The sequence below is a fragment of the Cibotium barometz genome, chromosome 14, assembly GCF_041138505.1.
Source record: "Cibotium barometz isolate CiBa-2024 chromosome 14, ASM4113850v1, whole genome shotgun sequence".
NCBI lineage: Eukaryota > Viridiplantae > Streptophyta > Polypodiopsida > Cyatheales > Cibotiaceae > Cibotium > Cibotium barometz.
The window spans coordinates 38609878-38624877 of NC_141059.1; the positions used below are offsets into that span (position 1 = coordinate 38609878).

General features: G+C 46.6%; 2 protein-coding genes across 4 annotated transcripts in view; both read left to right on the forward strand.

The window, feature by feature from the left end:
* The window catches only part of LOC147631997 (glutamate--cysteine ligase A, chloroplastic-like), a 69737-nt gene that overhangs the window by 26087 nt on the left and 28650 nt on the right, over positions 1–15000 (forward strand). The window lies entirely within an intron of this gene.
* LOC147631998 (uncharacterized) lies at positions 9853–11912 on the forward strand. Its single transcript, XM_086807916.1, has one exon. The coding sequence runs from the start codon at positions 10815–10817 to the stop codon at positions 11895–11897; it is 1083 nt and encodes a 360-aa protein (XP_086664042.1). The 5' UTR covers positions 9853–10814; the 3' UTR covers positions 11898–11912.

The window sequence follows — 15000 nt, forward strand, 5'->3', positions numbered from 1 at the left end:
CAGGAGAGCAGTAAGGTGAGGAACTGGGCTGAACCAAACCTTTCTCTAAAAGCTCGTTTACCTGCTTCATAATTTCTTCTTGTTGTGCAGCACTCACTCGGTATGCGGGTTTGTTAGGTGGAGAACTACCTGGCACAAGATCTATGCGGTGATCTTCGGGCCTTTGGGGAGGTAATTCACCTGGCAACGAGTCAGCAAACAGTCGTTGAATGCATTAAGAAAATTCAGCCTATCATTAGACATAGCATCCACATTTTGATGATTTGGCACAAGACTATCACGCACAAAAACCAAGTACGTTGAAAGACTCTTTTTCATTGCTTTATTAATTTGGATGTGTGATACAACTGGGATGGAATCCAGCATCAATAAAATGCATGCGGCCTTTATGCATAAAAGAAATCATATTGGACTTGTAGTCTTTGCGGGGCTCAAGCCTATGATGCCACGGCTTGCCCAACAATACATCACATCCATTCAGTGGAGCAACTAGGAAATGCTCATTGTCAAGGTAGCCCTGGATATGGATGCGCAACTTCCCTATCAAAGGGGTAACCTGCACCTCCTTACCAATAAATGCAGCTTCGGCTTCAATCTGAGGTCCCATGTTTTCAACCTCAATACCCAATGCAGCTGCCATTTGCATAGAGATGAAATTGTCAGTTGCACAGTCATCAAACATGAAGAGTGCGGGCTGATCCTTGATTTGCCTCCAAGCCTTGCAAACCATTCGCTCTTTTGCATCATGTCCTGTATCTCCTTGCACATCAGGAACTGCATGTACATTAGCTTTGGTGTGCTTGTCCTCGTGCTTTGATTTGCGATCTGGGCATTGCCGAAACATGTGGTCTTTGCTACCACAAGAAAAGCATTTTCCATCCTTGGCATATTGCTCTCGTTGCTCCGGGGTTAATCCGAATTTGTTCTTTCTTGGGCCCTGTTCTTTAGATGTGTTATTTTCAGCTTTACCACCCTTGTAAGGCTCCCGGAAGTTCTTTTTAGGTGGCTGTCCACCCTTTTGCTGATTTGGGACAGCCTTGTCTTTTCCCTTGGAACCTCCTTGATCCTGCTTAATCTTGAGCACCAATTGCTCCGTAGCAAGAGCAGAAGCTGTGAGTTGTTGCAACGTATGTTTCGGGTGCAATTCAATACCCGATCTATATGCTGGTTGCAGTCCAGAACGAAACTTCCTCTTTCTTTCATCCTCTGTGATTTGCATGAAGGGAGTCACTTCCAGTAACACTTTCCAGAATTTGTTAACATACTGTTGCACACTCTCATTATCTTTTTGTTCCAGCCTGTCCCACTTTTGAGTGAGAGTTTGCTCTGCATTGGGTGGCAAGAACTGAGCATAAAATCTATCTTTGAATTCCTTCCAAGTAGAAATGGGATCCTTGGTGATCTTTTCAGTGATCCACCAATGGGCAGCAGTCCCTTTCAAAAACATGCTAGCATGGCGCACCTTCGACTTTTCTATAAAGTCCTCATCGCTAAAAGCAATGTCGAACTGTGCCACAAATGCTAACACCTTAGAAGCATCATGTTCACCATGAAAGACATCAAATTTGACAGATTTATCACCTGCTTTGAATTCCTTGAGCTTCCTGGCATGAGGCTCATGGTCTTCTCTTTTTCTTTTCTCCTTATCCAACGGGGCAGCCCTGTCTGCATGGGCTCCATGGGCCGTCATAGAAGCTTCATGGGGCACGATGGCATGTGCTCCACGAACTCGAAACTCAAATGCATGTGACTTACCTGCATATGGCATGGTCTCTCCATGAGACAACTCAGAAGGCAAAATTTTTCTGGAAGTAGACCTGTCACCATGAGATACATGTCTAGCATGCATGTGACTTTCATGCCCTCCATGAGCACTGGCATACATATATCTGTCAGGCTTAGTGCCTTGGGGAGAAGATGCATGTCGAGAGGTGACAGTCACCTCTTCCTTTTGCATAAAAGATTTCAGCCTTTGAGATGCGGGATCTCCATGCTTCAAACGAGGTGGATTTCTGAATTTCAGCTCTCCGTCATCCCCCTCTTTGATATCACCTTTGCGAAGGAGATAGGCAAGTGCCAACTCCCTTGGTTTCTTGCCCACTTCACGAGCCATTGATTCAAAAGTTACATCAACCATAGCATCAGCCTTCCGGGCTTCAATAGCACTTTGCAGATGGGGATCTTCATGCAAAAACTTTAACTCTTGCTCTTGAGCCTGCAAAAGTTTTCTCATATGTTTCATTTCAGCCCTCATAGCATCAGGCTCTTGTTCAAGCATAACTGTCTTTCCTGGAGGCAGTTGACCCTTTGATTCACTATCAAGAACCCTTTCAAGGGGCTTGTGTCTACCTCGCAGGGCATCAGATCCACGAGAAGCACTAGATGGACCCCTCGAATTTGGCACTTCCAAAGGGTTGCCTTGGCTGTCCATTGTGTTTTAAGTTTGCTAAAAGCGGGATGTCCAGTACACAGGTTCGTTTCCCCACTAGGAAGAGGGAAACAACCGTGCTCTGATACCAATGAAGCCGATCCCGTCAAGTGGGAAAGACTCCGTTGGACACCCACACGCTTAATAGCACAACTTTAAAACCACAAATTTGAAATGGACAACTTAATACAACTTGAAATTTAAATGAAATGAAATGGAAAGATGGACACCAGCACTGGGGCCGGAACGGGCCGACCCCCCCTCAATATATGATATATTTATTGGGAGTATTTAATAAATACAATGCTCCATGGGTTCCAAGAACCAGATAATGTCCATATACATATGAAAACAGTACCAAACAAAAAGGCTCGAATTTCGATGTAGAAGCTCGAAGCAGAACGACCACTAGTATGGTCCAATCTCTACGGTCCTGTGCTTTCACTGGACTCCGCGGAGAGTGCCTCACTGGTGTTCCGAGACCACGCACAGACAGGCGCTCTCGTACTAACGCCTGGCTCTCCCAATCTCAGCACCTTTGGACCGAGGTTCGCCAATATAGCTTGGACAACCCGGCACCGAACGGGTGTTGGCCGAGCGGGATGAATCCTTTATCAGATTTAAACATAAAATACTTTACTCAAATCTGAAAATCACTTACTTGTAGATGGTTGATAGAAAACCAATACTTGTGGTGTTTGTGTAGAATATGAAGCCACCCTTGTGGAAGAAACAGTTGCCTCGTGTAGAACCATCAAGACAAACACCACCACAAAGGGTACAGCCGCCTGCTATGAAAGGAGGAGTACCCACTTGCAAGGGAAGAGAGGGACCTGGCTGCTGTGTGGAGGAGCAGCCTGTTATGAAAAGAGTGTACTCCCACAGTTGCCTGCAAGAGTAAAAGGGAAACCTGCTGAAAAGCAAGTGCAACCACCTTGTATGAGAAGTGGGATACTTGCTGCAGCCACCTGTGGGGAGTAGAAGTTGCAGTCGAATAGAAGCAGTCGGCTGTGTATGAGGTGAAGCAGCCGCCTGCAGGAAAGCTCACGCAGCCTGTATAGATAGGAGGATATTGTAGAAGGTGGGCAGCCTGCAGGTAAAGCTGGCGCAGAGGTTAGGGCAGCGCAGCCTGCTGGAATTCAGCCGCCTGTGGGTGCAGCAGTATATCAGTCGCCTGGTAGAGGAGGGAGAAGCAGCCGTACAGCAGCATGCACAGCTTGCATGGAGGAGGCAGCAGGGAAGAGGTGGTCACCGGTTCCTTCACGTAAGATGAAGCGATGATGTTTTTTACGCTTGAAGGAGGGAAGTCTTTTTTAATAAAATTAAAGTGAAGCTTTACTCCACGCTTGCATGTGGGTGGGGAGTTTGGGTAGGTGACCATGCCCACCCCCACACTCCACTTAAGTGGGGCTCCCCACCTTGGCCCCTAAGTGGGTGCCCACATTTAAGTGAATGTGAACACCTAACCTTATAAATTAAAAGGTTAGAATAAAATATTAAAAACTACATGTGCAACATACTTACCACCTGTTCATAGGCACTACAACTCGTCAGAATACAGAGCAGACTTCACGACTCACTGGCAGGCGTCCCCGCTCAGTAAGTAACACGTCAAGCAGGCAAACACACAAATACATGTCATGCGAAAACAGTTTCAAACATGCAAAATATGTGTGCATGTGCAAAAAGTAACATGGACATATCTCCCGTTCATGGAACAAGTACATAATATCTGTCGGCACAAAACTGGCACGACATAAAAACATAAAAACCTGGTCTTCCTGTCACCAGCCTGGACATTTCCCAGTCTGAAAGGGGTCTGGTGGACTCCAGGATATTTAAATATTTGGAAAGTACAAGCTTTGGGAATGGGGGATTATCCTAGAATACAAAGGACCACACTCCTAAAATTTAGGAGAGTTGCTATTTTTGGCCCGCTCCGATGGAAATTCTGTTCGCGTCATTACATGTGGAATTGAGCAGATACCAAGAGTTGGCAAAGTGCCTATGACAGAATGTCTACCAGTTGGGATATTTTTAGAGGTAAAGATTATGGAAGGACCCATCTCTTAGATTGGGACATGTGGCAAGAAAGTGGACCAAAGTGAGACAAGTGGCCTGACACTTGTTAGAAAAAGGATCAAAGTGAGACAAGTGGCCTCACACTTGTCACTTCAGCTATTGTGTGGCTCTCCACTTGTCATTGTAGCCTTCTCTTGCCATTTTAGCTCATGGGAGGCCCAAATCTATAAATTGGAGCCCTCTCTCTTCATTAATGGAGGCTCTCTTGCTGCACACTAGCCTCTACCACCGTTGAAGGCTTCTCTAATGATGGCTACTCTCTTTCTCTCTCTCTTGAAGGCTGCCCATGAAGAATACCGGCTGTTGGGGACTGTTTTGGAGGCTTCCATCGCGAAGAAATACTGAAGGCAAGGGTATTCAATCATTTATTATGATTTCTAGCCATTGTATGTGTTGTACCAGCCACTGTACCTGCTGTACCAGCCATTGTACTTGCTGTACTAGCTTCTGTACTTGCTGTACCTATCGTACCAGCCATCGTACCGGCTGTACCACCCAATGTACCTGCTGTACCAGTCATTATACTTGCTGTACCAACCATTGTACCTGCTGTACCGGCTGAATGGAGAGTTGTACTTGTTGTACTAGCTCTATTGCATGAAGACCCGTGGTTTTTGGGGAAGAATCAGTACCCACACGGAGGTATATGGATTACATTGATGGCTCGGCATTTCTACAGCCTATGTTCCGGCTTGGTAGCCTTGTGTTGGGCTGTGCTATGGCATTTGTATAGGGATAATCCGGCATCTCCCGTGGGGAGAGTAAGGCCCTCAAAGCTTGTACATGATATTATTCTCCTTGGGTAATAAAATACTCCAAGGGGGGGGGGTCGGCCCATTCCGGCCTCTATGCGGTGTCACACGTGCAAGCTCCATTTTCAGCATTTGTGGATGTTTTGTCCAGCTTTATGTTTTATGCAAAGTGATGATGGATATGTGTTAAGGCTGTGGCCATGTTTAAATGTTTTAATATGCATTGATGGTATCAACAAGTGTGTCGAAGGCCCTAGTCCCCTGGGCACCCGCCGCGAGTTACATTGGTATCAGAGCATAGGCTTTCTTGGAAGCGGAGGCTTCCTTCTATCAATAAGGAAGAGAAAAGATCTGGAGTGGGGACCACACTTACCATCATTGCTATTTAGCATGGCCAGCCACTTCAGAGCCTATGAAGTAAGAGCATGAACAATAGACAGCTTGATCTAAGGATTTATGAATTCACAAAATTTATCTTGGAAGTATGGAGTTGGCTTTATGTGCACACGTTCAGCACTCTTTCTATATGGATATTGTGGATTATATTATCAAGCTTACAGGCAAGCTATATGGAGATATATCTCAAGATATCTTAAGGATATGGTGACGAGATATTTCTGTTGGCTTCATGACCAACCTGGCAAAGAATAGCTAAGTATACTTTGAGTTTGCAAAGTTGGTGCTTTTGCTATTTACTATGAAGTGTTTTTGATGTTCACTAACCCTTGTATAGCTATGCAAGGAGAAAGGTGTTGTTGTTTGCCTTGAGATGGTTTTAGGGAAACATTGTTTATGGCTCCCTTTAATGGGATGAATTCTTTTCATGGCTCCCTTTATTGGGATGGAATATATCTATGGAGATTTCTTTCTTGTGGAGATTTATATAGATATTGGGCTTAACAGGCTATTTCTATGGACAAATCTGTTCGAGTTTACAGAGAAGAAATCTTTGGTTATCTCATGGATATGATGCTTTTATGGATTAAGTTCACCTCTACTCCAAGGTGTGTGGTTAGCACGGAGTATGTGGTAAGAGTTATGGTATACAAGGATTATGGTATACAGGTGTATGGATTCCTGGACTTCTTTTCTAGGAATTTGGATCCATCCTCAGGTTTATGGATTATGTTTATGGCTCCCTTTTACTAGGATGGATTATTCTTTTTGGCTCCCTTTATTTGGGATGCATTGGACTTATGGAACTCATGGTTCACTTACCTTGTGTAGTGTTCTCTTGTCCTACGTGCTCTCTTGAAGATTGTTTTTACCATGTGAGGGTGGAACAATAGAGAGCAGATGGAAGGGAACCATGGACACTTCAAAGGGTAGTGACAAGCACAACATACCCTGTGTAGTGTTCTCTTGTCCTACGTGCTCTCTTGAAGATTGTTTCTACCATGTGTGGGTGGAACAATAGAGAGCAGATGGAAGGGAACATGGGCACTTGAGAGGGTAGTGTGAGTTGGTGGCCGAAATGCCTATAAACTATGTGTAGCAGAAATGCGTATGGAACACCAGGTTATTTATGCCTGCGAGTGATTGTTTTCAGGACTCCTTGTTTAGCCGCCCTGTGTAGTATTTCTCTTGATCTAAGTGCTTTTCAAGATGTTGCTACCTTGCTTGGTAGAACATAGAGCCAATGGTAGAGAATATGGACACTGAAGTCGGGCCGGGCGTCAAGGCAGTTCCTTGGTGATCTACATCAACATATGGAAGGACCCATCTCTTAGATTGGGACATGTGGCAAGAAAGTGGACCAAAGTGAGACAAGTGGCCTGACACTTGTTAGAAAAAGGATCAAAGTGAGACAAGTGGCCTCACACTTGTCACTTCAGCTATTGTGTGGCTCTCCACTTGTCATTGTAGCCTTCTCTTGCCATTTTAGCTCATGGGAGGCCCAAATCTATAAATTGGAGCCCTCTCTCTTCATTAATGGAGGCTCTCTTGCTGCACACTAGCCTCTACCACCGTTGAAGGCTTCTCTGATGATGGCTACTCTCTTTCTCTCTCTCTTGAAGGCTGCCCATGAAGAATACCGGCTGTTGGGGACTGTTTTGGAGGCTTCCATCGCGAAGAAATACTGAAGGCAAGGGTATTCAATCATTTATTATGATTTCTAGCCATTGTATGTGTTGTACCAGCATTTGTACCTGCTGTACCAGCCACTGTACCTGTTGTACCAGCCACTGTACTTGCTGTACCAGCTTCTGTACTTGCTGTACCTGCCGTACCAGCCACCGTACCGGCTGTACCAGCCAATGTACCTGCTGTACCAGCCATTGTACTTGCTGTACCAGCCATTGTACTTGTTGTACCGGCTGAATGGAGAGTTGTACTTGTTGTACTAGCTCTATTGCATGAAGACCCGTGGTTTTTGGGGAAGAATCAGTACCCACACGGAGGTATATGGATTACATTGATGGCTCGGCATTTCTACAGCCTATGTTCCGGCTTGGTAGCCTTGTGTTGGGCTGTGCTATGGCATTTGTATAGGGATAATCCGGCATCTCCCGTGGGGAGAGTAAGGCCCTCAAAGCTTGTACATGATATTATTCTCCTTGGGTAATAAAATACTCCAAGGGGGGGGGTCGGCCCATTCCGGCCTCTATGCGGTGTCACACGTGCAAGCTCCATTTTCAGCATTTGTGGATGTTTTGTCCAGCTTTATGTTTTATGCAAAGTGATGATGGATATGTGTTAAGGCTGTGGCCATGTTTAAATGTTTTAATATGCATTGATGGTATCAACAAGTGTGTCAAAGGCCCTAGTCCCCCGGGCACCGCCACTGCGAGTTACACTTCCTATGGAGTGACAGTCCCATAGGTAAGACACAGTTCCAGGCACGAGTCTCCCTATGGTGTGACAGTCCCATAGGCAAAACACGGCACGAATACTGGCTCTTCCATGGCGTGATGGTCCCATGGGTCGAACACAGTCCAGGTCATACACGGGTGGCACGAGTCTGGCTCCCGTCCATACGACACCATCCTGCTAACACACGGGTGGCACCAGTCTGGCTCCCGTCCATGTCAGCAAAATACTGGCCTCTTCACATGAGACACTGGCCTGGCCTCAAGTGAACGAGACGCAAAAACTGGAGATGGACCAAATGGTCGGCCAATTGGTGACACAGGTACTCCCTAGTCTTGCAAGTATAGTTGTCAAAACTTGGAAGGTCCCAACCCTGTTCTCACGTTTTCTCCCGCGGGAGAAGTTGTTGCCAACCCTGTTGAGGCGTTTTTATCCCAACTTACTAGCTAACCTTTTCCAACCCGGTAGACAGCAACATTGGAAGCATCGGTTGGCAAGTTGGGAAAGGGCACATTATTAAGCTTGCACTTATGAAAATAATGTCCTATCTAGTTGTCAATGGAAAGATCATAAGTGCCATCCCAAGCGTAGTTGTGTTATTGCCATTGTGTTGCACCTTTAAATAACTTAATCTTGTGTTATAATCTTGCACAAAGTCCTACTTGTGCATGGAAGTGTGTCTATGGAATACAACCAACCCTATGACATGGTATTGGGATCTGTTTCCATTTTGCCATTTTCAACATGCTTTAGGGGTTCTTGTCTCCATCGCCTGCTCTACCTCTGGTGTACCCGCCTCCCACCTGCACCCGTGTGCTGTACGGCTGTTGAACATGTACCTGCTGCTGTACCAGCTGTACGACTGCTGTACCTGCCTGGACCTGTTGCCCGTGTGCTGTACCTGCTGGTGTACCTACTGTACAACTGCTGTACCTGCCTGTACCTGTTGCACGTGTGCTGTACCTGCCCAGTACCTGAATTGTATCTCTTGTACCTGAATTGTACTTGTTGTACCAGATTGTACATGCTATACCAGATCTATATCGGACTGTACTTGCTGTACCAGCCTATACGAGATTGTATTAACCTGTACCAGATTGTACCTTGTGGTACTTGATTGTACCTTGCTATACTTGAACTGTACCAGGCTTGTACTTACTGTACTAGGACTTGTACTTGCAGTACTAGATGGATCTGACTGCATGGTGAAAAGAATGCAACTCCATTGACTCCTGCTACAAGCTATACCAGGTGCTTCATGTTTCTTAGTGTAAAATTAAAATTTGTTAAACTAAGTTCAAAGATTTCTTGAAGTTTTGTGCAGAGCAGGAACAAAGCATGTTTATGCTAACCATACTCAGGAAGCTTTCCTAGTTTGGTTAGTTTTTCCTTGAGTGGTAGTGCTAACCGCGCCCTCAGAATTTCTGAGAGCTAGTGAAGGTTAGAAATACTAGGGAATTCGGGAGCAAAGCTTATCTGGGAGAACCAGGCAAAGTTCACGCTGCAGTGTACCCCTTTGCTTGTGCTAGTATGAGCGTGCCTGTTGGTGCACGGTCTCGGAAGACCAGTGAAAGGTAGGTGTACACCCATTGAAGGTGGGAGTGTCAAGGTAGGATCAAAACGTACGTACGGATCCAATCCGCACCGTACATCCGTACGTACGGATTGATCCGTACGTTTTTTTTTGGGGTAGTGGTGGTTTCGGGTTTTGCCTGCGATAGCGTCTCGTATCTCCCCCCCCCCCCCCCCCCCTCGCCGATACTGTCTGGACTCCGTATAGCGTGTGGTGGTTTCGGGTTTCGCCTGCAGGCTGCGATAGGGTCTGGACTCCGCCGTACAGCGTACACCTTTCGGTAAGGGCCTCTACAGTCTCTCTCTTCTAGCGTCTGGACTCCGCCGTACAGCGTACACCTTCCGATAAGCGCCTCTACAGTCTCTCTCTTCGCTACTGTTGCCACCGCCCTCTCTTCTGTGTTCGCCTGCTGTAACGTGTTCGCCCCCCTTTCCCCTCGCTACTGTTGCCACCGCCCTCCCTTCTGTGTTCGCCTGCTGTAACCTGTTCGTCCCCCTTTCCCCTCGCTACTGTTGCCACCGCCCTCCCTTCTGTGTTCGCTTGCTGTAACCTGTTCGGCCTCCTTTCCCCACCCACCCTTGCTCAGGCCCCCAAGGCAGCAACATAACTCTCTCCCTCTCCCTCTCCCTCTCTCTCTCCCTCTCCCTCTCCCTCTCACTCTCACTCTCACCCTCACCTGAGCTGCCCACTAAATATTATGCATTGCATGATTGCTGAATCCTGATTGAAATTGTATGGCATTGTGCATTGAATTTGTCAGAGCAATCATGCCGAAGCGAGAGAACCCATACTGGAAGGAGCACACAAACGTCATTCGCATTGTGACTACTCCAGGGCAGGCAGGTAGTGGCACTCGACAATGGCAGTGCAAGTACTGCAATTTCACCCTCTCGAGTACAATTACTCGTGTCATCAAGCACCTCACAGGCATTGGCACCACCAACAATTGTGCAGGGTGCAAGAGAGTGCCACAAGCATTGAGAGATCAGTTGATTGCTGAAAATTTCCCTGCAATGGGGGCAGCTGGAAGAGGAAGAGGCACACAAGAGACACAGGATGCGCTTCATGATGCTCTTCTTGGGGACTTGGCCGGTCCATCCATGCAGGTTGATGAATCTCAGCCTGCCTCTTCTGAGCAGGCACGTCTGCTAGAAAGAGGCCTTCTGTCATGCAAGATGAGAATGAGGATGATACATATACGGAAAGGCAAACCACCTTGCCTTCTCGTGTGCATGTACAGTTTTGGGTCAAAGAAAGGCAAAAGGTGGCTGAGATGGAGATTGCTCGTACTCTCATAGAGTGCAATATCTCCTTCAATGTTTTGAGGATTGACCAATGGAAGAGGATGGTCAGAGCTATAGCCCAGGTTGGACACACGGAGTCATGGTCAGGGCTTGAGTACAAAAAGATGCGCACCACGATGCTTGATGAGCAAAAGGCCTTGATAGACAAGGCATTGGTGCCAGTGAAAGCAGGTTGGCAACAATTTGGTTGCACTATCATTTCAGATGGCTGGAGTGACACACAGCGACGACACATCATCAATATTCTTGTCTCTTTATGTCTTGGTACGTATTTCTTACGCGCTGTGGATGCTGGAAAGGCAGGCGAACGCATCACTGCTGAGAGTATCTATGAGCATATTCGCCAGGCAATTGTTGAGGTTGGTCCAGAGAATGTGGTGCAGGTTGTAACAGACAATGCTGCTAATTGCAAGGCAATGGGAGACATGGTGGAGGCGGAGTTTCCTCGCATTGTGTGGACTCCCTGTGCAGTCCATTGCCTTGATTTGCTTATGGAGGACATAGGCAAGCTGAGTTGGGTGCAACCCACAGTTTCTGATGCCACGAAGATCACTACATTCTTCAGAAAGAAGCAGCAGGCATTGGCTATCTTTAGGAGCCACAGCAACCTAGATATGGTGCGGCCATCCAAGACAAGATTTGCCTATATGTATTTGGTGCTACACAGGCTTTTCAAATTGAGAGATCCACTATTACAGACAATTGTGGATCCAAAGTGGAGAGATATGTATCATTCACAGACAGAGCCCACCAAATGCATACAGAGACGGATACTGGATGAGACCCTCTGGACGGATGTGCAAACTCTCTTAGTGGCTTTGCAGCCAGTATTTGTACTTCTGCGAGTCACAGACATGGAGGGCTCCACTTTGGGCTTAGTGTACCACCTCTTCATGCAGATGAAGAGTCATATTGCAGCCTGTACGTCCCTGACACAGAATTGGTAATAAGTAAAATCTTGATTCTTGATGGCCGATTACAGAATCTTGATTCTTGAGTCTTGACTTACTAATTGCTCTACTTCTCTGTTTATTTTACTCTTGCAGCCGAGACGATATATTGGCTATTGTGGATTATCGATGGGGGTATATGAGTCGCCCCATTCATGGGATGGCTGCATTCCTCCATCCTTTCTACAAGACGCCACTTCTCTTTCATGATAGGGAGCTGCTCACCTTACGAGATAGGTACATTAATAGTATGTATGATGTGGAGCAGCAATTGGAGATCGATGCGGAGCTCTGCAGCTGGGTCAACAACTTGGGACCCTCATTTGCTAGAGTTGTTGCTCTTAGACCATAGGCCACCAAGCTTCCTCTTACTTGGTGGCAAAACTATGGAAGACAGGGTCTTCCACAGCTTACAGATATAGCTCTGCGAGTGCTATCTCAGGTATGTATATCATGTATGTAATATGGACTATGAACTAGTCTTGTGAAGCTTATTGGGAATTGCCGAGCTCACATGAATGAAGCACTTTTTTTGAATTGGAGTGCAGGATTATTCAGCAGGTGCTTGTGAGCACAACTGGAGCGCTTACTCGCTCAAACATACAAAGATACGCAATCGTTTGAGCACCTCTCAACTAGAGAGACTGGTCTATTGTATGTAGGGCCAACATGAAGCTCGTACGAGCTTATCATGCTTTGGGCACCCCAAAACAGGTGAGTTTATCCTATTCATTCTCTTATGGGGATTGGCCTCCCATTTACATAGCTTTTATACTATAGTATACAAAAAGTTGAGTCGTTGACACTCCGCGTTCTCTTTGGTTTTATGTTGAATAGGTGGATCCAACACGTGTCAAGCTGGTCCCAGATCCTACCACCATTGATGAGAGCAACGGTTGAGAGATGAGCAGGACGAGATTCTTTGAAAGCGGCCTGACGGGCGGTGAAACAAACACTCGCACATAAAACACTTCAACGCCATTGAGAACCTAGAAAAGGAAAACAAACAGGGGGAGCTAGAGTGCTCTTGCAAACAGTACACGAACACCGATTGACCCCAAAACGCAGTGGCGCCCCTTGCGGTATTTCTTTAATTGATTATTAGAGCTTTGATTACAATAAGGCTGGGAACTCAGCCGTCACAGTAGAACTCCTGAAGCCTGCAAAGAACCTGCATCATGGCTTCTTGTCCACACGGCATCCACAAACAAATCCAGCCATTGTTCACATCGAAAGACTCTCACATTGAATCTGCATACAGAAGCTTTCTCCTATGATCAAGGCTGCCACAACCATCCATAGCCTCTCACACTATGAACAGCATCACACCCTGACACATCCAGTGCTTCTGCATCACAACACAGACTCCCAAACTGTCTCTCAAAAGAGAACTCGTATCACAGCACAACATACCATACAGTCGACACACCTGTACCAACCCTCTCTACCTTCCAAGGGTATATCCATCTCTGTCATGGATTCCTTGTCCCCTGTCCAATCAGTAGCAAGGCTGTACCATACATGTGTCCATTCCTGTACCTTTTGCCTGCATGTGACCTATCTCCTGGAGAAACCCAAAAACATGTTTCTTCGAGAAACCTACGACCTGTTTCCACATGAAACCCTTAGGCCTGTTTCCCTTTGAAACTTCTGTCCTGTTTCCATACAGAACCATTCATGGCACTCATCTAGTTACCTGTTCCCTCATGAAACATCTGGAAACATAGAGATGCCCATAACTGTAGGTCCCTCTGTTCCTTTCTAGCAGGAAGAAAACAATCTGCTCCATGAGCACGCAGCCATGCGAGCTTGCATCACTCCCATGCCAAGAAACATAACCAAATGTCCTGTACTTGTAGCCAAAAACCCAAGTACATTGCTGAATTTGCAGCCAAACAAAAACAGCCCATAAACAGTCCTCAAACTGATCTCAAAACAATCCCGAACCCAAAGCAAAGAGAAGCTGAAAGTTCCATCAGTGAATGCCATCGACATGATGTCTATGTTCATGAAAAACCAGCCCCTCCTTTCTGCAAAAACACGGCGTTCTTCAAAAAAACACACGCCTGCAGCCACCTATCCGAACAGGTCAACACCAGCAGCCACCCGTACCAAATAGTGTGCAGCAGCCGCTTGTACCAGTTGTACCTGTCCGTACACATATGCCTACAGTCGTACAGTCGTACACCTGAATCTACAGTTGTACAGCTGAACTCGTGGACTGTACCTGCAGCTGTACCTGCCTGCACCGCTTGTACCTGCAGCAGCTTGACCTGCGCCGTTTGTACCTGCAGCAGTCGTACACTGTACTGCAATCGCACATATCCACACGGGTTCTTCTGTGTGCAGCCAAAAACCAGCAGCCCACATATGCAATCGACTTCTCCTCTCTTCCACGCATGAGAGCTTGCACGCCTTCCCAAAAGCAAGAGAGAGAGAAAGAAGAGAGTCGTGGGCCTCCAAAAGTGGAGTAGCCTCTATAAATTGCTTAGGGGCCTCCCAAGGTTTTAAAACCTTTAAAACTTTAATTTTTTTGCCCACCAAAGGTTATAAAACCTTTTTAAATTAAAGTATCTTTGCTCCCTTCACACTTGGGGTTGTCCACACATGGGCTTACTTTTTGACTCCAACCTGATGCCATTCACACTGTCCACCATGTCCCCGTGCACACCTGCATACTGTCCAGAGAAAAACACAGGGTCGTGACATTCTTTGCCTCCTGCATAGAGAGCTGGAGAGTGTAGACAGGCGGGTGACGAGATCGAGAGCCCAGGCTTATAAAATTCAGCTACATGAGGGACTTGCAGATGCAGAGAGTTCTGGCCGGAGAGGCGCCCGGAGAGGGAAGCTGCCTATTCAGACTCCTCGAGCACGTGCGAATGAGGCCGTTCGCCTCATTCACACTACCAGCAGGATGATGCAGAGACAGGGACAGGGACAGGGACATCTGAGGCAGCCCACCCACCTGTGCCCATGATGACAAGGCCTGAGTATGACGACGAGGGCCATGTCATCACGGAGGGTTATATGCTTGATTCTCCAGGGTCATCATCCTCATCGGATGATGAGTTTTGATTTGGATTACCTTAGTTTTGATTTG

Excerpts from the sequence above, each read along its gene's own strand:
- LOC147631998 (XM_086807916.1), top strand. The coding sequence starts at position 10,815 with ATGCAAGATGAGAATGAGGATGATACATATACGGAAAGGCAAACCACC.